This window comes from Microcebus murinus, chromosome X, assembly GCF_040939455.1.
Source record: "Microcebus murinus isolate Inina chromosome X, M.murinus_Inina_mat1.0, whole genome shotgun sequence".
Classification (NCBI taxonomy): Eukaryota; Metazoa; Chordata; class Mammalia; order Primates; family Cheirogaleidae; genus Microcebus; species Microcebus murinus.
The window spans coordinates 114799369-114826018 of NC_134136.1; the positions used below are offsets into that span (position 1 = coordinate 114799369).

Here is a 26650-nt window from a genome sequence, read left to right on the forward strand (position 1 = left end):
TATGGCATGGTATTCATGATATAGTAAATGAAAAAAGGCACTGAACACCATGTACAGTATACTGCGGTGTGTGTGGGGGATGGGACGATTTACATGATTTATGTATGCATAAATCAGCTCTGTGAGAAATTATAAAAAATTAATAACACTAAATGTCTCCAAGGAGGAACTATGTGGTTGGTGAAATAGAAAGGAAACATTTGACTGACTACCTCTTCTATTCTTTATCTATTTGAATCAATTCAAAATAAAATTGAGTTAAAAAGGTTAAAAAAAACCCCTCAAATCTCAAAACAATTCATATGTGGTAGGGTACCCATTCTGGAGGGGAGTAAAGGGTGGGAGGTATTTGAGGGAGGAGACAGCAGATGGGTAAGGAGCAAGCAAGAGCAACAGAGCTGTGAGAGGGCGGGCAAGCAGGGAGTGCATGTGACAGGAAAAGCCAGGCAGAGCAAGGGAGAGGAAGACAGAGAGAAAGGGAAAGTCCCAAACAGAGACAGACTAACTGGTCATTACTTTTGCGTGGCGGGGTTCGGAAAAATTTATTTTCTTCTTGCTTGAGCAATACTTTTGCTATTTCCTCAACAGACAAGTGCTCATTTTACAATAAGGTAATTTATTCAACAAAAATTATTTTCACGTCAAGATTTTATGCTACAGCGATTTCCATATATGGACTCACCATGTGGACTAGCAAAACTGGCCCCTGGTCCTATTGAGATTCCATGCGAGGATGGGGGAGGAGTTGGAACAAATGACGCTGGTGATGGGGCTCTCAAAGCCCCACTGGGGGAGCTGGCGGCATGCAGATTTCCTAATAAAGGAAAATAATTATAGATGATCTTGCCAGACATGTATTATGTCCTGTCCAAGGACCCCAAATTAAAAATCTCCCTACAGGCTAATGAAGCAAGTAGTAAAGCTCCCATAAATAGTGCAAAGAAAAACTAGAAAGATTTCATTATCAAAAGAGAATGCTCAATTCCATGGCCCAAATTCTAGCTTTTATATTGACTAACTGAAAAAAAAAAAAATCTGGTATACTTTTTATTCACTCACTCACATTCAACAAGTAGGCCTGAATGCTAACTTCATACAAAGCACTATTATAGACACTGGGCATACAGCAATTAACAAAAGAGACAAAAATTCCTGCCCTCATGGAGTTTATATTCTAGTAGAATAAGAAAAAAATATATATGTCAGGTAGTGGTAAGTGCTATGAAGAAAAACACAGCAGGGTAAGGGGGTGATATTGTGCAGTGGTGGAGGTGGGTATTGTTCTTTATATACAGCAATCAGAGAAGACCTAAGGAAGGGGATATGTGAACTGAGACATGAAGAAAATGGATACTGCATGACGATATCCAGGGCATAAGAGATTCCAGGCAAACAGAAAGCTAGTGCAAAAGCTCCAAAGGTGGAAGCAGTTATAAATAACAGGGAGGAGGCCAGTGTGGCTGGAACAGAGTGAGCAAGAGGGAGGGGAGAATGGGAGGCCAGAGAGATTGGGGATAGAGGGAGTGAGGCCTAGATCACATGGGGACTTGCAGGCCACTCTAGACTTAGGATTTACTCTGAATGAATGGGAAGCCAGGGAAGAGCTTGGAGCAGGAGTGAACTAACTTCTGTCCCAGAAGGATCACTTAGCTGCTGTGGGACAGACAGACTATAGAGCAAGGGAAGGGGTAGATGGGCAAGAAAACCAGTTAGAGGTGATTGCAGTAATCCAGCTGAGAGGGCTAGTGGCTTGGGCAAGGGTGACAGAGGTTAAAGTAGTGAAAAGTGGTTGGATTCTAGGTAAATTCTGAAGACAGAGCTGACTATTTGGTAAGTGACTAAATGAGAGTATCAAAGAAAGAGGAACCCAGCATGACTCTTAAGAGTTTTGGCAGAGGTAGCAGGAAGGAAGGGAATGCCATTTACTCAGCTGGGGTGTCTGGGGGAAGGGGATCAGGAATTTAGTTTCAGCCATGCTGAGTTTCAGCCTTCTACTAGACATTATGTGGAAATGCTGAATAGCTAGAAAACACAAGACTAAAATTCAAGGGAGAGGCCTAGATTGGAGATATAAAAACTGGGAGACATGAATTTAAAGACAGTATTCAAAGCCACAAATCTAGTTTTAACTTAGGATTATGAAAGGGGGAACTATAGCTACCAAAACTATGAATAAATGCAACATTTAAATACTTGCTACATTACCATAACTATCTTTAATATAAGGTTTCAAATTCTCTACTACAGTTGTCTCCCCTTTATCCATGGAACATGTTCCAGGACACCCAGTGGATGCTTGAAACCTTGGACAGTGCCAAACCCTCTCTATACACACTATTTTCTCCTATACATGATAGTTTAATTTATAAATTAGGCAAAGAGATGAACAATAACTAGTAACAAAACAGAACAATTATAATAGACTGTAATAGTTATGTGAACCTGCTTGCTCATGCTGTCTCTCTCAAAATATCTTATTATACTGTACTCATCCATTTTTGGGCTGCAGTTGACCTTGGGTAACTGAAACCATGGAAAGTGATAGGGATGGACTACTATATTATTTGAGATAATTTCCTATTTTTATGTTCTATAATACCTAAAGTAGCACCTTACATTTAATACATATGTTGATCAATTTGATTAACTTTTAAGTGTTGGATTTACTTATTTAGCTGTATGATCTGGACAAGTTTTCCTCCATAAAAATGGGGATAAAAATAGGACCTATACCACAAGTTTGCTGTGAGGAATAGGTAAAGTGTTTAGAACAGGGCTTGGCACATAGTAAGCACTATAGACCTGTCTACTACTATAATTATTTCAAAATAATTATTTTTCCTTCCTACTATGCAAAAGTAATCTCAACTCATATCCTAAACTCCCCTGGGGATATATGATCCTGTTTCCCTACTTCCTCCCTAGATGCTCCTTCACCACTGACCTACAGGTACTCCTAGGGCCTGAGCTTGCCTACCCACTTGGGCTTCAATGAATCTATCACCTGTGGTCCAACTATCTTTGATGAACCACAGGCTCATATGCCTACTGGGCATTTGGAAGTCTTTGGGGATTTGCAAAATCAACAGGTTCAAGAGCACTCCCTGTGACATCTGCTCCTCCACCACCCTTGTCTCTCAGTTGTGCAAACAACCCAGACCAACCCCTACTAAAGTCCCACAATGGCTTCCCATTACCCATACAATAAAGGGCAAAATCTTGAACAGAGCCCTGTCTCTTCATATGCCAGCCATTCAGGACAGTCTATCATTCTCTGGAACTTTGGCTTCCACACACCCCACTGAGATACCCTCTTCATCTGTGTTCCTGCACCCGGATAACACTGACATATCCTTCAACTTAACAAGTGTTGAGGGAAGGTAGGCAAGCAAGGCATCTCCAGAAAAGAAATAATCAAACCCCCTTGCCAAATACTCTTTCAGAAGCCTGAGTGACCCCCTCTGACTCACCATACTTTTTGTGTGCATTACCGATGAAGACTATTTATCTGGGAATCTGAACAGAGGAAGCACAACCCCTCTCAAAAAAAAAAAAAAAAAAAAAAAAAAAAAAAAAAAAAGCAGAATTTAAAGATTTTTAAAATGAAGATCTACTTTTTTTAATCCATACTATTGAAGTAATTTGAAGAGCAATCTGAATAGCTGAGGGTAAAACATGTATTGGGGGTGGGATCTGCCAGGATGTGAGGGCCTAGGCAGTGCTAGATTGATTAGCCCAATCTGGGCAACAAGGCAGATTATAATGGGCTGGTCAAAGGGGCATTTGTCTTCTGCAAGGCTCCTGACCAAACATTTTATGTGAATTATTTCCTTCAATTCTCACATCTCTAAGCGAAAACTTTTATATTATTCTCATTTTACAAACGGAATTAGCTGGTTAACAAGTGATGTCCCTACACTTCACATCTGCAAAGTAGCAGGTTCTGCTGAATACAAATTTCTCATATAGGCCGGGCGCTGTGGCTCACGCCTGTAATCCTAGCTCTTGGGAGGCCGAGGCGGGCGGATTGCTCAAGGTCAGGAGTTCAAAACCAGCCTGAGCAAGAGCGAGACCCCGTCTCTACTATAAATAGAAAGAAATTAATTGGCCAACTGATATATATATAAAAAATTAGCCGGGCATGGTGGCGCATGCCTGTAGTCCCAGCTACTCGGGAGGCTGAGGCAGAAGGATCACTCGAGCCCAGGAGTTTGAGGTTGCTGTGAGCTAGGCTGACGCCACGGCACTCACTCTAGCCTGGACAACAAAGCGAGACTCCGTCTCAAAAAAAAAAAAAAAAAATTTCTCATATATACATACATAAGGATTTTTTAATATTTTATAAAGGAAAAAAGTATGCATTGCAAATTCCGCTTTTCAATATGAAAACTTAAAAGCAAATATATTCGTCAGGTTTGTCACTCAAAAATCAGGATTTTATGTATTTTCGTGTTTGTCCTGTTTTCTGATAAGCCCAAATGCCTTCAATTGGCACAAAACTACTTAATGTTGATTGGATTAATATATTTATAGCAAATAAAAGGTTTTTACTACACATATGCTTTTAAAAATTATTTCTTATATTTTATATCCCATATCTTATATGCTAAAACTTATTTTTAAGAAAACATCATTATGCTCTGGAAATATGATTAATGCAGAACAGATTAAGTGTGGGACCTGGCAGGCAAGGGGTAATCTCCCCAAGAAATCTGATATCCATCTTCCTTGCTAGATAGTAAGCTTGAGAGCAGGGCTGGTATCTGGCTCACTGCTGAATCCTCTGGACCAGGCAACATTAGGCACAGAGCAAGTGCTTAAGAGATCCCACGGAATTGTTCAGTCAAAAGTAAAAAGTTGGCATTCTTAAGAACTTTTATGGGACAATTCATGTGGTCACCAACAAAGCCATTTTGTCTGGACAAGCAGGCTGTGCACTGTCCAACTCTTGGACTTGGGGCAGGCTACCCTTCACATATACCAGAGCTTGGCAAACCTTTTCAGAAAAGCAGCTATAGATACTACATAAACAGGTGTGGCGAGTTCCAATGAAAGTCTATTTATGAAAACAGTTGGTGAGCAGCATTTGGCCCACAGGCCTTAGAGTTTGTTAATAGTCTGACATAGATCATGTAATGATTAGCACTCCCTGAAGCTATGCTGTGAGCCTGGCTCTGGGTGACAATACCTTCACTTAATTCAAACCTTTTAAAGTGCTCCTCAACCATGAACACAGATTTCACAACCCTGTCATAATGAATGAATGGCAACTATCTAGCCACAGACTAGAAAGGAAATTCTCTCTGAAGCCTGAGGCTAGATGCATAGGGCTTCTCAATGTGTTATATCTATGTGTGTTTTGGATTTGAAAATTGAATATGACAAGAGAATAAGTAACATCTTACCTGGAGACTGTGTGTGCATCATAGAGGGAGACTGATTAACTGTGCTGTGATAAGATGTAGGGGGTGAAGTAAGAGGATAAGCGCCTGATGTTCCTGGCTGCTTTGAAAATGGCTGAAAAGAAGAAAATTAAATGTTGGTAAATGGCCAACTGCAGACAGTATATGAGTGTGGCTTTCCCTAATTATAGCTACAGTGTTAACATTTATATACATCACTGGTTACCAAATAGGAAACATGAGTTATGAAAGTGTGCAAAATACACATCAACAATACAAGTCTTTAAAAACTCTTTACAGTGTTTTAAAAATAGTAACATCCTCATTCCTGACCTTGCAACACCATTGTTTCCTATACCTCAAGATGTTTTTTGCTCATTTTATCTACCATATCACTGATTTTATCTGTATCATTTATCTACCACTTCATTAATTCTAAGATATTTTCCCCCCATGTTCTAACATCTCTGAAGTCAGGTTGTGTCTTTCAGTTCATGGCACATTAGTTTAACTGGCAGTGTTTTTTGAGTCAATGAAATATGGTAGTGTAACCTTTATCTACTCTACTCACTATCTTCATCTCTAGTAACAAAAATTTAAGGACAATCTAATTACCTTCCTTTGTCTACTTTTAAAAATTGAGGTTTGAATCACATATAGTACAGAAATTTTAAATGTACAATATGATAAAGTTTTAAAAATGTAAATGCCACAGAGATCAAGATACTAAAGAGCCTTACTAGCATCCCAGGGGTCTCCCCTTATACGCCATCCAAGGTCTTTATTGACTCCCCAAAAGTAGGCACTATTCTGAGTTCCATCACTCAAGCTTAGTTTTGCCTCTATTTGTCTTTCATATGAATACCAAATGTATTCTCCATAGTGTCTAGTTCTTTTGCTTAACATTATCTCAGTGAAATTCATCCAGGGCACTGCATGTAGCAACAGTTTGTTTTTTCATTTCTGTAAAGTATTCCACTGTATGAATATAGGTTGATTTATTCATTCATTCTACTGTTGCTGGTATTTGGGTTGTTCATAATTATTTAAATAATGTTGCTATAAACATGTTTTGTGATGCATTTCTGTTACATGTACACCTAAGAGTAGAATTGTGAAATCACAGGTATACATGATGTTTAGCTTTAGCACTCTGAAATATTGCTAAACACTACTGCAAGGTAGTTATACCATTTTACATACCTTCTAGCAGTAAATGAGGGTTTCCACTGCTCCTAATACCAAATGCTGGCAAGAATTATCAATTTTTTTCTTAAAGCCATTTTTGTGGGTGTGGAGTGTTCTCTCACCTTTTTGTTTTTAATAAAATACATTTGTTGTCACAATGCTATTAATCCAAATTGACTTCAAAGAGAATCATTTTAAAATCCAAAATAATCCAGCCAGCTATGTTGACATGCATAAAATTATTTTTCTTTAAAAAATTTTTTAAAAGCCTTTGTTTTGAAATCTGGTTTACTTTTTTTTTTTTTTTGAGACAGTCTCACTCTGTTGCCCAGGCTAGAGTGAGTGCCGTGGCATCAGCCTAGCTCACAGCAACCTCAAACTCCTGGGTTCAAGCGATCCTACTGCCTCAGCCTCCCGAGTAGCTGGGACTACAGGCATGCGCCACCATGCCCGGCTAATTTTTTCTATATATATTTTTAGTTGGTCAATTAATTTCTCTCTATTTTTGGTAGAGACAGGGTCTTGCTCAGGCTGGTTTCGAACCTCTGACCTTGAGCAATCCGCTCGCCTCAGCCTCCCAGAGTGCTAGGATTACAGGCGTGAGCCACCACGCCCGGCCCTGAAATCTGGTTTTCTTGAGGCACTCAGAGCACAATCCCCTGATAATTGTGGTTCTGCCCCCTGCCCAACTGCTACATTTCTTTCTTCTTGTGCTGGGTTAATCTCATTATACACACACACACACACATATACTTAAATTACATATATATACATATGAAATACACGGTTCCAGAGTCTATGGGGCCTTGGGGAAATGTCGAAGTTTCTTACCTGCTGCCTACCTGGACCTCTCACTGTGGTGTTAATCTGTATTTCTGATGCCAAACGGTATCTGAATAGCTTTTCTGTGTTTACTGGCCATTTGGACATCCTTTTTAGTGAAATGTCTTGAATCTTTTATCCATTTTTAAAACTGAGTTGTCAGGCTAACTCATAAGCTACAAAATCATATATTCACCTGTATTATTTTATTCAATAATGTACAATGTACTTTTCTTTTTGGAGATGTAAGCTGTGCTACCTTATAATTAAAACTATGATATTCCTAAGCTTTTATATTTTCTTCCTTTCTTCTCTCATGGACTAGCTTATGGAGAAAAACTGTGCATTTTACATAAAAGAAGAAAAGCTACCTGACTGCAAAATGTACGTGAATCTCTTTATGAACATTTTTTTCCTCACAAATGTCTTATCAGGGAGATTAATGGTTTACAATCAAGAGTATAAAATAAATATCTGGTAAACAGAAGAGAATTGACACTGAAACTGTTTAATAAAATGCTCCATCCTTAAGAGTAACTACAGCCAAAGCCACTGACTAAAGATGTTTAGCCATAGCAGATGAATATTCTTTTAAAAGAATTCTGACTGGTATTAAATGTCAAACTTTTTCATTTAAAAAAAAAAAAAGCTCTGCTTACAGGTTGGATACAGAGCAAGAAAAAGCAGAAAATTCCTAAAGTTTTCACAAAGTGAGAAGTTATTCTAACTTTTCTAGAATATCCTACTTTTCTCCCATGTACACATTTCTAATCCTTCTGCCTTAGCCTGTAACTGTTTTCCCAGTTAACAATCTCATGTTCAATATGAAACGCCACCGGTACTTAGATCTTAGTAAAACCAGAATATCTAATAAACCAGCACTGTAGGCTCTGTGTCATACTATGACTTTTTCAGTGACCAAAATCATTGCAGAGGGGCCAATAAATGACTTATCTGGGGAAGAGAGAGCATGATGGACCACTTTCTCCCTCCATTCCCCCTGTAACATTGGCCCCACTATGGCTGTCATCACCAGCCAGCCCATCTTGGTTACTTCTTTCCCCCAAAGACACGGCTCATCTCCTGCTCCATATCAGGTACAGAAAAGACCTGCAATGCGAGAAAGTGGTTTCCACAAGAAAAAGGCTGCTTTGGCATCTGAGCCAAGGCACTTCTCTAACATGGTAGCCCAGCATCCTCAAAGGGCTAGTACCTCATTCGAGTCAATGTCTGTCCCAAGAGCCTCACACCTTGGCTACATGGAGGCATGGGGTTTTACTGAGCTTCCTTGCATTTTCATGAAGGTCAACAAAGAAAACAGATAGCAAGGCAAGAAACCCTAAATAGCTGCCATGGACAATACACCTTCCACAAAACCCTCCCTCTGGTAAGTACTTTGTCAAAGATGTGAACTGCAAAGGTGCAGTTACTAAGTAGCCAGATCAGAAGCTAGGCAATAAAACAAGCACAAGCTGGTTCCAAGCAATGCTGTTTCATGAAAGCTTCTGCATGAGAAGCAGTGTAAACCAAATCCAAAGGATGTGCCAAACAGCCTTGACTACAGGTTGTATGTTCACACACAACTAAAAATGGAGCCACTGATGACTACAGCACAGAGTCCACAGCCACAAGTATTTTCCAGGCTACGGAGTCATACAGGACTGCTAAAGGTGAAAAAGATCACTGGTCACCCTCTATTTAAGGAGGGTCAGTGTGAGAAGACTGGTCTAAGGGCCTGTTCAACTCTCAGACATGTGAAGGTGATGGGATAGAACTAAAAGCTCTTAAGATTCTATAATGTGGCTTATCCAAATGGTCTGAGGACAGAACCCTGGAAATTTGTATACCTGTTCTCTATAAGAGTCCCTACTGATCACTAGATATTTTGTTCACTGTGCTCTATTTTAATAAGACTTATCTTTCAAGACATGGTGAAGATACTCTCCCAAAGATCTCCTCAGATCCTGCAGATAATGTTTCCATCCTTGGAATTATGTAACATCATTTTAAGTGCATGGGTGATCTGAGTGTCTGAGGTTAACACTATTTCCAACACTATTCGCTTTCCGTCACTAGAAGTCTCCTCGTCTACCTCTCTAACTATTTTTTCACAAGGAATTCCTGGGCATCTTGGGCCCACCAAGGACCTCTTTGCCTTTCAACAAAGAAGCCCTGACACCTGTAGAACTTGTGAAGTTACATAAATGTGATACCATTTGGAATTTCAGATAGACATTACCTGTTGCTGGGGTGGTGGCTGGAGTTGTGATATTAAAGAATCCATCATATCTCCTCCTATAGGAGAAGGGGGATTATCATCCTCGTTTACAGACCTCCTTCGAGCATCCTGATTGCTGTCAACAAACATATTCAGGAACGTCTATGGATATAAACAGGTAAAATTTATGTTAGTTTACTTAACTTCAGTAAAATATTTTTAATCATTTAGAGTATTTAAACAGAAGCAACCATTATGTCCATCCCTGAAAACCATTATTAGGACAACCTAGAAGAGATATTGCTAACCATGAAGGAAGAGGGAAGTTGTAGAAAACAATTAACAATAAAAACATTTCAGTAAAAAAAAAAAAAAAATCATACCAAATAAGTGCTGTGCAAGCAAAAAGTCAAATAAAGAAGTACATCCTGGCAACTCTTACCACTAGGTCAAAACATTTTTTCTTAACTTCTGACCCAGAAATATGAGGAAAAATGAAAAGATGTATGTTGGCCATAATTTCAATGCTTGGAAATTTTCCCATTTATTGAAAGCTCTCACTTTTTAAGTTAGAAAATATGTCAGGAAAGCTGAATAAGAAACTAAGCCAACCTTTTCCTTTTTATATTATATAATTTAATCTTGAACCATCAAGAGTGGAATAACTTTGTTATAGGATATGTCATCAAAAACTGAGCAAGGCTACCAGAGTTTCTGTTTCACATACAGATTCTCTTTCTTTTGACACTCTCCACACCTTTCTAGTCTTCAAAAATGTATATCATAAGCTTATCAGAATCACTAGAAAGCTATTAAAAGTACACAGTTTGACTTTTAATTAAAGATGATGGGTTCACAACATACATTTCATCCTCTTCCAATAACCCACTAAAACTACTGAAAAGAAAATTTAAAGCAAAAAGAATGGGAGAAAAAAATAGCAATACATTCTGGAGGCTGCACAGCAGACGGCTGAGTGGTAAGTGAACCATCTGATGTGAAAAAGTTGTATCCTAAGCAAGCTGTGGGGCAAGCCAAGAAGCAAAGCTTGTATTTCCATCTAGATCCCCGAGACACTTTGGAACTGGCAATACCATATACTTCTGGAAATGGGAGTGAAAGTGGGACTAAAAACAGAAGGACTGGGTGAAAGTCCCTTTAAGAGACACTTAAACCCACCAAGATCCTCTGTCACTCTCACTGAGCTCAGCTGATCTCTCCTACCCTAAAGGAGGATCTCTGACTTGGAAGACTCCAGGACCAACTGAGTGGAGTACTATATTAAAAATAGAGATTAAAGTCTACATACTGAAATTGGCAAAAATTAGTTTTCTTCTTTCATTTGACATCTCCAAAACTGGGACCCAGATACATACCATCTATGCAGAAGACTTGGATACTCTTGATACTCACACCAGCCCAACAAAAGACCTAAGGCTACTGACACCAGGGGTTTCCCAAAGAAATGGCCCAAGCAGATCATACTGCAATGAAGACCTCAGTCAGTCAGTCTTACCTTTAATTTTGAGCAGAGAGTTAAGAATCACTTAATATTTGAGGAGGGACACTAACATGAAAGAAATCAAACTCTCCTCAAAAGCAAGGTAGATAAAATGGAGATTATGTAGGAAGAAAAGAGGTAAGAAAAGATAATGTAGCCATATAAGAACAGGATGTCACAAAATGAACATTTAGAAACAAAAATGAGCTCTTAGAAAATGAAAAATAGGATTTGAAGAAAAAAATGAGGTATCTCCCAGAAACAAAGAGACAAAAAACAAAGAAATAAGAAAATTAGAGGACAAATCCATAATATCCAACATCAGAATAGTAGGAGTACATGAAAGAGCTAACAGAGAAAACAAAGGAGAAGAATCGAGAAATAATACAAGGAAATTCCCCAGAGCAAAAGGAGCATAAGTTTTCAGATTGAAAGAGCTCACCGGACTCACATAAGGTTCAAAAATTAGAACAGCATTAAACACCTCAAACCGTAACAATGTAACTGAGAAGACAATGAAGCAACGTCTTCAAAATTTTTACAGAAAATGACTGCAACCTAGAATTCTACACATAGCCACTTTCAATTAGATGAGGGTAAACTAAATTTGCTTTCAGACATTCAAGGTCTCAAATTAACCTCCCATGTACCTTCTCTCCAGTAAAACAATGAAGTGAGCCAAGAAGAAAAATGGAGTCTAAGCCAAAGGGTATGCAACACAAGAGAGAAGTGAAGGAATCTCCCCTTCATCCTTCCACAAATTCCAAAGTCATAACTGTTCAAAAGGCATGGAGCGCTACCAGTCCAAACTGGATCAGGTTGGAGGTCTGTCAAAGAGATTTCCTCAATTTTTTGAAGATAAAACCAATAAGGTATCAGATATATAATGTACTGAAGGGAGAGTTATGTAACTGGGAGAGAGTTTAAGGCTGAATGAGTAAGAAAACTAAGCAAAAACAAACAAACAAACAAAAAACCAAGAGAAGACAAAACAACCCTCACACACACACACACAAAGAGTGAATTAATTCCCAGGAAAACAAAATGTTGAGCAAGAAAGGAAATGTAATCATAGTAAACTTAGAGTAGCAGTGCCTACATATTCATAATAATGTAAGCACTGAAAATAATCTAATCAAAATTGCTACCTATGTTATAAAGATAGGAGGAAAGAAGAATGTGTTTATATATGGGGAGTGGCCTGGAAGGAGAAGTAATCCTCATCTTCCATTGTGAGAATCAGATAATGCCCTCAATCAAAAAGTTAACAGCCATGTAAGCATGCTATTTAGAGATAAGGATATAAATACCAAGAGAATGGGCTATGGAAGAGTTGAAAACAGTAGCATCTGGGGAATAGGAAAATGGCAAGAGTGGATTGCAGGACAGGAAACTATTTTTCAAAACAAGCCTTTTGGGACTATTTGACGCTAAACTATAAACATGCATAACTGAGCTATCACACCAGAATCTCCAGGGGTTGTGACCCAGGACCTTACATTTTAAAAAAGCATCATAGTTAAACTGATGACCAAACTTTTTTGATAATCAATGATAAAGATTACTTTTAAAGTTCCTTAAAAAGTTCCAAATAGCAAACAAATATGACTCTCTTCAGTATCTTCACCTTACTCATCACAGGGTAAAGAAATAGACAAAAGGACTTTTAACCATCTCGTATACAAAGACATAGCACTTTATCAGAATTTCTAGTCCTTCAAATGAGGTTGCAGAGATGATGAATTAACATTGCTACTTACTAAATTTAAACAGGAATTCTTTGCTGTTCCCCATTATTTCCCCCTTAAAGGAATTATTTTAGAGATCATTTTTATGTTCACTCATGCTATAACACTAAAGTCTGTTACCTTTAGTCCTGGTGCAGGATAAAAACCTTCAACTAATTTGCTGTTATCAAAAAGACTATAGGCACCATCCCGTATCGCCACGACGCCTCGACTCCGGCAATATATATCAATGCAATACATGTTCCTAAAGGCCAGTCTGATGTGTGTGGATGACTGTGGCAGAATGGAGAAGCACTGGTAGGCAGTGTTGGTTCTCTGGGTCAAGCCCAACATTGGCACAGTAGGAAGTTTGTTGATGGCATTTAATGGAGCCTGAGTATCAAACAGTACCTACAAGGACCAAAAACAATGAGAGCAACCAGTTTCTGTACAAATGCTAAAACCTCAGAATTTTCAGTGTATAATTGTCACAAATGAAACAATGTCCTTCTGGCACATTCCATAAAACGTTCCCTTGAAGAGAATGCAAACTAGATCACTATGTCCACATTGAATCAAGGAAAATTCCCCCGAAAGCATTCAAGATATAAAAGGCAAACCTGCCTTAAGCATTAAAGACAAGTACACATAATTTTTTTGAGGAGTTTTACATGAGACACTAAGTCTTAGTTTTTAGACAGAAAATAAACTTAATTACCTGTAATAACTGAACCACATTTGGTGTTTTGTTGAACATTTCCTGAAGCTGATGGAGAATGGTATTGTGACAGTTACTGCAACCTGAGTTTGGGCCAACAGTTCCCAAAGAAATGTGAAATTTCTGATGGATGGAATTCCACTGGATACTAATCTAAATCCAAGAGATCACATGTTTCAGAAACTGAGAAAGTAAGAGATTTCAAGAAAAAATGTTAAAAGGCAAAATGCCAAAAATCTAAATGAGGGTTTTTGAAAATAAGTAATACAACTAGACTCAAACTCCAGATGTGCTGTTAACATGGACCAGTACACTGCCTGAGCATGTCAGCCCTCTTCTATTAAATAAAACAGAAAGAGAAGACATTAAAGAAAAAATTCTTATTAAACTTTATTTGAAAATTATCATGTTATTTTTCATTTTTCTCTTGAATTAAAGAACAGTCACACTTTTGGTACCATCAACTAAGGAGCACTATCATAAAAAAGAAGGAAGCTACCCCCAACACAGATGCATTTGGTTATTAGATTTTCAAACATTCAAGTAATTTCTGATATTACTTGATGTGGAAGAGTCCAGAGAGAAGCCAGCTGGCTCCATTTTTATACCAAATTTCTAGGACTTTACATATGGAATGGGGAAAAAAAGTAAGCAACCGCAGATTACAGGGAATACATTCAAGATTAAGATAAGATCAAACAATGTTAACATTCATGTGGCCAAAAGCAAAAACATACCATACTGTTCATAACCATTCATATATAATCTTCCTTGTAATAATCACACAGCCAAGCAGATTTGAAATCAGTGAAGAAAAAAGTACAAGCACACAAAGTACATTACCTTGTCCAAAACTCTTTAAGATCATATATCCCATCAGAGGGTATTATTTTCGGTTTCAATTTTAAAGAGTGAAGTATTATAGTACACTATAGTTTATCAATAAAGCATTTAAAATTGACCATTTGATCCCTGATTTTTACTTGAGCCCTTACTTATATTAAGGTAGTTTTCAAGTTTTTTGAATTCTTGATTTTTTTTTTTTTGAGACAGAGTTTCAGTCTGTTGCCAGGTTAGAGTGCAATCATGTCAGCATAGTTCCCTGCAACCTCAAATTCCTGGGCTCAAGTAATCCTTTTGCCTCAGCCTCTTGAGGAGCTGGGACTACAGGTGAGTGCCACCATGCCTGGCTAATTTTTCTATTTTTTGTAGATACAGGGTCTCAAGGCTGGTCTCGAACTCCCAGCCTCAAGCAATCCTCCTGCCTTGGCCTCCCAAAGTGCTAGGATTATAGGCATAAGCCACTACTCTCGGCCTGCATTCCTGATTTTTAAAAGATATATACAAGAGGAACTTCAGCATTTTAATTCACACTTACTGAGCTTCCCTTGGTGGTTCCATAACACAAGATAAGTTTTCGGTAATTATAAACACGAACTTCTGAGAAAATATTTAAATGAGCAGGTATGTCTAAACAGAAAGGAAACAAAAATGAGATTAATATTATACATACAAAATTTTAAAATATAAATTTGAATAAGAGGGCGTTTGGGCAATATTATATGCTTAGACAGAAAGGTCTCTAAGTAATTTTGTTTAAAAAAAAAAGTGACAGCATAAATAGTATGCTTCCATTTCTACAAAAGGGGGGAGGGCCAAGGCAGCAGGTGAGATACACTGAAGCAGTCTAGCAGTGGTTAGATGGTTCCCAATCCAGCTCTGCTACTTACTAGCTATGTGACCTTCAGCAAAGTTCTCAGTTTCTGTGACTTGTTTTCTGTATTTATAAAATGAGGAATAATACCTACCTCATAGGGTGATTGTTAAGATTAAATTAGTTAATACAAGCAATACTGTTCATTATATTGTATGGTACACAGTAAATAAATACTATTATAATAATATGGTATATCTGTGTATAAAGTGATTGTCTCTGGGGAAAGGAAATTAAAGTCTGAGGTAAAAAGGAAACTGAATTTTTGTTCAATGTAATTTTAACAATGTGCATGTTTTACTGCTTCAGTTATGAAAGGGTTGGGGGCTTTTTTATTTTTTTGAGACAGGGTCTCACTCTGTCATCCAGGCTGGAGGGCAGTGGCGCAATCCTAGTTCACTGTAGTCTACAACTCCTGGGCTCAAGCAATCTTCCTGCCTTAGCCTCCCCAGTAGCTGGGAGCACAGGCGCACACCACCATGCTCAGCTAATTGTTAAATTTTTTATAGAGATGAGGTCTTGTTATGTTGCTCAGACTGGTCTTGAACTCCTGGCCTCAAGTGATCCTCCCACCTTGGCCTTTCAAAATGCTAGGATTACAGGCATGAGCCACCACATCTAGCTTTTTTTTTTTTTTAATTTTAAAGGAAGATTATCTCATGTACCTGGTAGAGAACGTGCAAATTCCAACACACACTCATATAATCGTGCAATGCTATTCCAGTCATTAAGAAACATTTCAACCACTTTTCTGCCACCAACAGGTTCAGACAACAGGTTTTCATATGTCAGGTAAACATGCCGGGATGGTCCTACAGGATCAAAAGAGAAGATTAATAGTAATCAATACTAAAAAAAACCCCAGAAATATGCAAAGTCAAAATTCATGAAACATCTCACCTTGCTCCCTAGTAGAAGTGCCATTAAGTGGACAATTTGCAAACACTAACTCTGCCACCCATGTGCGGTTATTTCTACCTTGTAATCGGAAAGTGCAATCAAGAAGAGAGCGGTCCAGGGCCTTTTGTGTTTCTTCATTTACACCCTTACAGGGAGGAATTCTGGTGATGAAAATAGCATATGAAGTGTACTTTACAAAGAAAGACAAAGCACAATGTACACAATCTATGACATTAGAGCTTCAGATCAAACTCTACTTCTACCTTCTGCAACAGAAGGAAGCAACTCACAGCAATTAATAGTATTTAACCCATTTCCATTCACATTAACATGGATTAGAACTCTTAACAAGGTGATGTTTGTCTTTATATTCAAAATCTTGTCATTTAAAAAGACCACAATCCTACAGAATGAAAATCAAGAATACTGGTTTTCCGCTGGTGCAGTGGCTCATGCCAGTAAATCCTAGCACTTCGGGAGGCCAAGACAGGCGGATTGTTTGAGCTCAGGAGTTTGAGACCAGCCTGAGCAAAAGCGAGACCTTGTCTCTACTAAAAATAGAAAAATTAGCCGGGCGTAGTGGTGCATGTCTGTAGTCCCAGCTACTTGAGAGACTGAGGCAGAAGGATAGCTTGAGCCCAGGAGTTTTAGGTTGCTGTAAACCTTATGGTTTACTGATTAAAAAAAAAAAAAAAAAAAGACAAAACACAGAGAAAGTGCTTCGGGTGGCTGATACAATAGGTATTCATATGTTAATACCCCCTAGGAGTAAAACCAAATCTTAGCCACAGACTGAATTGTCATGATGAAATTCCAGGTTCATTATTCCCTCTTTGCTTCCTCCTCCTCTGTAGAGGTAGCCTTATTGTGATGGAGCTTTATGCTTGTTAACTCATTTAATATATATATTGTCACATATATATCATATACCTAAGAGGAATGTAGTAGCTTTAGTGTCTTAAAAATACCTACCTATCCATTTTCCTTCTAAAGTTTTATGAACTATCTTGTCATAAAACATTATAAGGTAATATTAATATATTTTAGTTAATCATTTATTTCAATAATGGATACAATAACATATTATTTAATTACACTTTTTAACCCATAATTCATGGGGAAGGTTAATTCTCAGATTTGGTATAATGACTGTCTATATATACCAAGGCAAAAAACCAATAAAAATAACTGGAAATATGAAATCTTGGTTCAGTCCTCTCATTCAGAATATGACACCTAGAACACAGTTTCTCAATCTTGGCAATATTGACATTTTGGGCTGGATAATTCTTTGTTGTGGGGGCTGTCCTGTGCATCCTTGGCCTTTACCTACTAGATGCCAGTAGCACCTCCTACGCCCTCTTCTCAGTTAATGATAATCAAAAACATCTCCAGACATTGCCAAAGTCCCCAGGAGGGCAAAGCTGCCCTGAGGTTGAGAACCACTGACCTGGAACAAATAAACAACTTAAGATAGCAAAAAACAAAGATTGCATGTGGTAAAAATTAAAATTTGTAGGATGGAAAAAAGCTCTACAGGTTGCATAAAAATAGAATTAATGTAGTACTGATATTTTCTCAATTAATTAAAACTTTTATCAGCTCCTCTTCAATATACAACTTATAAAGTTTCTCAAAAGATAATCTTTCATATCTACATACTTTTTACCACTACCAGAAAGATTCTGTCCAACTGTATTTTGGGTAATTATAGAAACTGCATATATTGCACATATATTCTTCAACTTGATAAGTATACTGAGGACTTGCCTGGCCTTACTCTTACTCCTCACAACATAACCTTTTCCATAGGAGTTAGAAAGCAGCTAATTTAGATAGATTTTTAAATCTCGAGTTTGAAAATATAAATGCAGCATATTATCTTCCATTAAAATAAAACAGGTTTTTCATGAAATCTATCTAGTTAGAAAATGAAAGCATAGAAGCCAGTATGTTTTCAAGTGAGAACTAAGGTAAACGTAAGCCTTTCAATTTATGATTTGAGGGACAGCAGGACACTGAAAGTACCTTCTGTCACTTTCTTAATCTGTGATAAAGATATAATTTGTGACAAAGATATAATTGGAAACTGCAAAATATTTACTTGCTTTTAAGGCTATGAATGCAACAGAGAGCATAAAAATAAACTGTAACTTTAATACTCTCCTAGCATGATCATGTGAGGTGAAAAAAACAAAACCCAGGTTCCCCAAAAGGAAACCTGAGAAAATTGTTTCAAACTTAAAATACTGCAAAATACTATATTTCCCAAAAATTAAGAACTGAGGAAGATATTTTCTGGAAAATGGATTAACCTTATCTGAAAATACCTACCATTTCAAAAATTTTTCTATCTACACAGCTACTCCTGATTTTTCTCCTGACTTTTCTGAGAACTGGACAAACTAGGAACTAGGCTATGGCCTTCTAGGGCAGATTTGTGTCAGCTTTGTTCTGAGGGGTTTTACAAACATCATTAATCACATTATGGCTCTACAGTACAAAAGCAGGGAGGTCACTGAAAGTGCTAGTAAAAGAAGTACAAGTGTGCCTAAAAGGAAAGTGAAGAGGGTTTCATAAAGGATGTACATGTGTATGCAGAAGAGTAAGCTGAGTCACATAACTTGTATAAAAGAGCTATGCCTATGCATTATCTTCACAAGCCACAGGAGGCAAAGAAACACAATGGAGAAGATAAAAAACCCTTGTGGGTCCGGCCATAGAACTAGTACCACTGCCCCTTACTGTAACGTCAATTCAGAAGAAGGTGGAAGATTTGTTCTTAAGACTAGGCACCATAAGCATGCTGCACTTGAAACTTGTGTCCCAACCCTCATTTGTATCATAGGATCAAGACTCTTTTTGAATCTGCACAAGGAAACAGGTCCATGAACCACAGAAATCAAAGGAGTTTACTATGATATATCTGATACTATGATTTCAGAGATGCACCAAGGAGGCCTGCTTAACAGATTTTCAAGGAGATAAAGTTGAATAAGAACAGAACATATCAGCAAAGAGGAGGAAGATCTGCCAATTTTAAAGCTCTGATATATCAACTCATATTCCTATTTAATATTAATCTATCTAGGACTAAAAGCTTAAAAGAAGAGTTTCTGAAGATTAAATGCATTAGTGTAATTATATACTAATTAGATCTAGGCAGGATTTTAATTTAATAAAATCATGTTGAGACATTTATTATTTACGTTCTCCTTCTTCACTTCTATAGCCTACCCTAATAATGGATAGTATTTATTGGACAAGTATCTTCAACTCACCCATTTCTATATATTTTAAGTTTTAAATAAAGAAAACAAAAGCCAGGATTAATGACTTTCTTTAAAAATGATTATAAAATGAAGCTAAAAAATATGAAGTACTTCCTTCCTAGGTAGGAATCTTTATGAGTTCTCTTGAGTTCAAGAAGAAAGTAGACTCTGAAATTTCTCTTATAAAAATGCTGAGAACAAGATATTTTAAAAATCTTGCAAACCATGAAAAATATAATTAAGAGAACAGAACACAAATGTTAACATCATTGACTTATCTGCGGGTACCAAGAAGAGTAAAGAAAAAAAGTAATAGCCTATATTTTAGGTAAAGTAATTCAAAAATAAATGCAATTAAAAGTATTACATTTTTCTACAGGTTTCCATCATAACACCAGTGTGCATGTGCGTGCTCTCCCCTCCCCCCAAAACTTTTTGTAGAGATGGTATTAAGATAGTTAGCCAGGAAGAGGAGCTATTCTAGTTCTTGAATTTTTTAGTATCTAAAGTGAGCACCAATATCACATGGGTTATGTGCACACTATTTGCCAGCCCTTTCCGTCTTCCACAGAAATAAACTGATTCTCATTAACAAACAGTAAAGCCTGTTTGCTTAAATGGCAGAGATGCTGTGTCTTGTCAGAGGAATTCAATAAATAAAAATTGTTTATATAATTTATATTGTTAAGCAACACCTAAAAAACAATAAAATGTCCCCCTTCTCCCCCAAAACCCTGTCTTCTGGGCCAAAAAGGTTGATGTCTTAGAGGGTACTCTAGCTTTGCAAGTCCATACTGGGTCACTTTATAAAGCACATGTGCTACATTAGCTTTACTTCTAAACATCCTTTGGCTCCTTGTCCTCTGTCCATGTAAAACCAAGCCCTCTGCCCATCTCCTTTTGCATACTCTTTCCTAGAGATCTAATTTGCTATCCCAGCTCAATTACTATCACCATGGTGATGTCTACTTCTCTTGCCCAGACCTGTTACTTGAGCTTGAGACACATCCCTGCCTGCCCAAAGGGTGTCTAGGCACCTCAAACTGAGCAAAGTCCTTTCAAACTCACAACTTCAGTGGCTTTATCTCAGAAAACACCACCACCATCCATCATTTGCCCAAGATAAAACTAAGAATCATCTTTGCCACCTCTCCCTTTTTTTTCACCTCCAACCTAAGCACAACCCATGAATATTTTATCACCCAAGTCCTTATGGAACCCACACTAATCTAAGCTACCAGCAACTCTGGTGTGAACCATTTCAGCAATTGGTTTTGCTACTTCAGTCTTGTTTCCCCCCAAGTTATTCTCCATATTGCTATCAGGCTGAGCTATAAAAACACCTATCTTATAATGATGTCAATTTCTGCTTAAAATTTGATGACTTCTTAGCACCATTAGGATAAAGTCTAAATTGCTTAAGGACACATAGAAAGGCCTAAAGGATCTGACTCCTTCCTGCTTACATTTCCAGCCTCATCTCTCCTACCTCCTGCCATGCTGAACTCCTTTTAGCTCCAGGAACAGAGCTCTCTCTTCTCTCCAAGTCTTCACATTAGCAGTTAATCCCTCATTAGGATCTCCCACTCCCCCCTGCACCTTTCCTCTAATTCTCACCTCTTCTTAAGTCCAAGTACAACTGGTACTTCCTCAGGGATACCCTTTTCCTGACTTCTGAACTAGTCCACACCCCCCTGCTATATGAATCCAGAATTTAAGCCTGACAGTCACACTTAATGGATACCTGTTGAATAAATGAAAGAAATGCAGAGGAAAGATATCCCAAAATACCAAGTGGTGCTGGAATGCTATTCCATAGGTTAAAGGGAATCTTCCCCCAGACCTTAAATCTAAGCAGAAACCCCTGACACCCACAGGTGCTGAACTTTGCTTTATGCTGTCTCATAGAAGGAGAGAAACAGGTTTGTAGTATGATCGCAATGTGGAACTAAGTGAGACATATGAAAGGGGCTTACTTTAATAAGCGAATTGCATGGCTGAAGCCATCACCTTCCACTTGCACTCCTTGATGTGGAATCTCCAGATTGGACAACTAGAAAGAGAAAAACAATTATATCAGACCACCAATTTTACAAAGGAAACTACCTTTTCTAAGTACTACTGTCTCTGTTCTCATGACACTTGTTCTAAGGGCCATTCTTTCCCAAAGTTACAACATAAAAGGCATGAGCGTTATCCCCATGATTAGATTTCCTGGAAAACTATATTAAGTCCAGTGAAACTCAAAGCTGTCTCAGAGCACCTAGCTTAAAAAATACTTCCACGAGTGGCAAATATTCAAAACTCATGAGATTATTCTGATTTTGCAGTAAGCCAAAAGTAACCTAGAATCAATTCTAGTGGTCCCAAATGAGGCAACTAAAAAAAAAATAAGAATGGTTTTCTTGTGTAATTCTCTTATGTTTGTTCAAAACAAAGTCTGAATCAGTCATACTTCATTTCTCATCATTTACAATATTTTTTAGTTTATAACTTTTCTGAAATACATTTTTATTTTTAACAACTAAACTATATCCTATGTGAAACCCAAAAAGATTCCAATTTGTGCATTTACCCAATAAGATCTCTTTCCCTATTGGAAGATTCAGAAAGTGGGTTAAAAAGGTAAATGCAGGGACAACGTCTGAAACTCTTTCCAAGGAACTGTTAAGTTATTAAGGTATGGCAGAAAGCCATCTGATCTAACAAAGAAATGCTTGCCTTTGGCAGATATTCCCAGGTCTTCTATGACACACTATTTGTTATTTATACCCATTTTGCTTCAGAAGGGATTTAAGGGAACTCTAAGTATTTGAGTGAACCCTACTCCTTGGGCCTGAGAAAAGCAGAGGGTTAAGAAAGTAGCTGCTGACCAAATAGGCAACAGGGGTTCAGATTAAAAGGAAGTGACGTGTGAGATGGCTCAAAAACGTTGCCACTATTCTATCAATCAGAGATATAAACATCCCTGGTAAGATTAGTTTAGTTATTCACATTTTGTTATAAATCACTTTCAGCAAAAAATATGCTTGCTTTTGTCTTTAGCATAGCTAGAATTTTCACTGAGAGAAGAAAAAGTAGGTAAGGTATTAATAGGTTGATTGAGTTCAATCAAGTACTACAGAATGTTCTTATGTGTCCTATGTGTGTAACAGGTATAGGAATACAGAGAAGGGGGATAGAGAGGACATATGTCTATAGTCTTTAGCCTATTTGGACCTACAGAGACACATTTTTACAAATTCTGACCTGTGGGTAGAGGGAGAGAAGACAGATGCACTGCCCTAGCACCATGTATCTATCCTCCTTTCTCACTGCAAAGGTAGTAACTGAATGACAGTCATATAATCAATCCAAATGACGCAATGGAGGATCAAGAATACACTCAAGTGCATGGGCAACATGGACACACTTTGTACAGTTTAGGAGTTATGGCCAGTACCCAGACAAGAGGATATTCATCAAGCTCACAGTTCTAGGAGTGGGGACATGAAGGACATGAGTACTTTTTTTAGGTTCCGGTTTCTGGGCTTGGGTTTGTCTATGGGCTCTCCACAATTTTATACCTTATCCTCTGCCTGCAGATCTCAAAGCCCTCTAAAGCAGGGGTCAGCCAACAACAGCTTATGGGCCAAATTCTGCCCACTGTCTAAAGTTTTATTGTAATGTAGCTACGCTCATTTGTTTAAATATCAACTATGGCTGGTTCACACTGTAACAAAAGATTTGAGTAGCTAAAACAGAGACTAGTTGATCCAAAGTCTAAAGCATTTACTATATGACCCTTCATAGAAAAAGTTTGCCCACCTGTTCTAAAGCATGAAGGCTATTTTCAACAAGTTTTCCCAAAGCCATCATCGTTAGCCCAACTGAAAAAGTCTATTTCCACATTTTCAGGTCTATTCTTCATTTATAATAACTTACAGAGGAGGGGATGTTTACAAAAAGTAAAACTTTAAACTAGAGAGAAATAATTTGGGTTATACTGTCACTTTTGAACGGTTGTCAATTCTTGGCCAAACCCCTTTTTGGAAATGTAAAAAATACAGGTTCCGTTACCTCTCTTTCATGTTTGGGATCATGCTGGATATCACAACTGTATATTCTTAAAAGACACTAATTCTGCATATGTCTATTGTTTCTTCCATGTGACAAAAGTTTAGTTTAATATTCTTTCTGATCTGCTTCTCAGAAAAGAACCCAGTCTTATTAGTGCTGAAGCAATATGCATAGCTTCACCAACTCAAAAATAAGCCACATCTTTTCAACTAACCATCACTGATAGGCTTAGATAATGCTTCTACTAAAAGATATAAAAGATGTTAATTTTTAAAAGCTGTCCATTTTTTTTTTAATTAGGAAGAATTTACTTTCCATTTCCAAAAAGAACAAAAGGCCCAGAATCTGGAATCAGAGAGATGAAATAGTTTAAGTCATGTTTTACATATATACCATGGGATACTATATTGCAACCCAGCCTTCCCAAAATAAACAGTATCACATCCATTCTGGTTCTCCCAGTGGAATCCATGTAACTTTAGCAACACATTTTAAAAATTACTCTTTCATTTAGGGTATCCAGAATTGTTCTAAAAAATTACCTCTAACCGAAGTCCTACGAATGGCATATTTGTATCACACATAGCAACAAAGTGAGCTAGAACTTTATTGAAGGCACACATTTCTCCTGATCGTTTGGTTTTCTTGGATTCTACTGGACATGGATCATCAGACAACTAGAATTTAAGTAAAGAATACAAGTAGGTAAAAAGTACATGTGACATAACCCATTAAAAGTGATTAAAAGTGATTAAAATACTGAAATAAAGCTCAGGATTAGCCAAAACAACTGTTATTATATTCTTTCAACAAATGTTTACTGAGCAAATACTGACCTCAACACTGGTAATTTAGGAGTAAATATTGTTTTTAACAAGTTCTCTTGTGGAAAATGGTGGATAATTATTAATTAAAAGAGGGTTATTTTCAAGAAACTGTAGACAATTGTTACTTTAGCCTTATTGCTGCCTAGTCTCTTAAAAACCATATCTAATTTCTTCCCATATTAAAAATAAGTAAATATACACAAAGTTAATACACACAAATTCTGTGCTCATGTCCATACCTTGCGCTTGGTACTGGTTCTGGTCTGTTTCCCGGTTTTTGTACGAAAAACCAAATCATCAATGTTTTCCTTGAACTGCTGCAGCAGCAGTGCCATGACAGGGTTGTCATCACGATCTGCAGCATTCACAGACATGAAATAGTACTGGTATGACAGTTGTGTGGGTTTATTAGGAACCTCCAGCATCTCCACAACCTAAAAAGGCCCAAATCAGAAGACTCAGAGAAACAAGAAGTGTCAGATATTGTCTTCCTTATATCAAGTAATGCTCAGAATTATAAACCTAATGTAGATGTCTTTTTTTTAAAAAAAAGGACAAATCAATCATGATATCAAAGAAAGCATTCCTAGTAAATATATAATTTGTTTGCCAAAAAATTGATGAGACCAAAGAAGAATGATGAAAGTAAAAGCAACCATAAAGTATAGCAAATGAAGCATTTAAACTATTAGCATTAAGTGTTCTTGATATTCATTTATGCCTAAGTCTAATGCATCTGCTAGATTTTCTAGAATGGTTGTCTATTTTAAATTGCCCTGTTGACTCTCTTAACCATTCAAACATCTCAAAAACATTATTAGTAAGACAGAGAAAAATAACAACTCTCTCTCATACCTGGAAATATGTAAAAATAAATCTGGATTTTTCAACTGAAAAATATGGTCACTGTGAGAAGAACAACCTCAATGACAGTTAATACCGATGCAGAGCTTACTATGTGCCAGGTACTGTCTTACGTACTTTATACATGTTAACACATTTAATCCTCCCAATAGCCTTTGAATTAGGTATTATTATCTTTGTTTTTCTGATCAGGAAACTGAGGTGCAAAAAAGTGGGTTAATTGCCTGAGGTCACACAGCTAATAAGTGATGGACTCATGCTTTGATCCCAGAAGTTTGCCTCCAGAGACCTTGCTCTTACCCACTATATCAGCTTACCGTTTACAAGGTCTAGGTAAAATTTAAGAAAAGTCCTCTAAATACTTTCGTGACAGAAATAAATACCATGAGAAAAAACTCCCGACCAACATCTCTTTCTTGTCTCTCTTCCTGAGTCCCTTCTCACTAGCTTCCCTTCCTCCCCACACAAGAAAGCATCACACTGATGATGTACCTCTGGAAATGGAAAAAAGGTAAAATGGACACTGCACCAAAGATATACAGATGGCAAGTAAGCACATGAAAAGTGCTCAACATCCTCAACCATTACGACACTATAAATTAAGACTACAATAAGATACCACTACATACCGATCAGAATGCTTAAAATTAAAAAAAATTGTAACACCAATTGTTGGCAAGAATGAGGAGCAACTAGAACTCCCATACATTGCTGGTGGGAATGCAAAATGATACATCACTTTAGAAAACAGTTTGGCATTTTCCAATTAAGTTACACACACACTTATCATATGACCCAACAATACCACTCCTAGTTACTTATAAAAAAAAATGAAAACTTCTGTTCACACAAAAATCTATTATGCAAATGTTTACAGTAGCTTTAGGCACAACTGCCCCAAACTGGAAACAACCCAGATGTCCTTCAATGAACGGCTAATTGTTAAACAAACTGTGGTACATCTCTACCATAGAATATTATTCTGCAATAAAAGGAAACAACTATTATACACACAACATGGATGAATGTCAAAGTTATTATGCTGAGTGTGAGAGGGAAAACTACAGAGACAGAAAACAGGTCAGTGGTTACTGGTTGGGGGCAGGGCTTGTTAAGGGGCAGTATGAGAGAATTTTGGGAAGTGATGCATTCGTTCTGTGTCCTGACTGAGATGGAGGTTATACAACTGTATGCATTTATCAAAACTCATACTAAAAAGTCTGAATTTTTACTGTATGTAAATTATACCTTAATAAAGCTAACCAAAAAAAGTAAAATGGCACAAAGACACTGAAAGGGAAATCAATTGCAGCAAGCCTTTCCTCTGTTCCTTTTAATGTCCATTGGTTGTAGTTCTTTCCACTTCTATGACTGTATCATGCCTAAGTGATAAATCTGGAAGATGGAGAGTGACCTACATTGTTTTGGTCTAAACCAC

The 26650-nt window shown here is 37.4% G+C and overlaps 1 protein-coding gene across 3 annotated transcripts in view; it reads right to left on the reverse strand.

Moving 5' to 3' along the window:
- Positions 1-26650, reverse strand: part of MED14 (mediator complex subunit 14) — an 80121-nt gene that overhangs the window by 16513 nt on the left and 36958 nt on the right. For 2 of the 3 annotated variants that reach the window (XM_012781822.3, XM_075999334.1), the window contains 11 exons: positions 24588-24782; positions 24064-24198; positions 21439-21515; positions 16191-16351; positions 15956-16102; positions 14955-15046; positions 13577-13729; positions 13000-13269; positions 9652-9792; positions 5406-5517; positions 683-814 (listed from right to left, as the gene is read on the reverse strand). In XM_012781822.3, coding sequence (XP_012637276.1) covers positions 683-814; positions 5406-5517; positions 9652-9792; positions 13000-13269; positions 13577-13729; positions 14955-15046; positions 15956-16102; positions 16191-16351; positions 21439-21515; positions 24064-24198; positions 24588-24782 — 1615 coding nt within the window. The remainder of the gene's footprint in view (positions 1-682; positions 815-5405; positions 5518-9651; positions 9793-12999; positions 13270-13576; positions 13730-14954; positions 15047-15955; positions 16103-16190; positions 16352-21438; positions 21516-24063; positions 24199-24587; positions 24783-26650) is intronic. The other variant, XM_075999333.1, reaches the window with a different exon arrangement.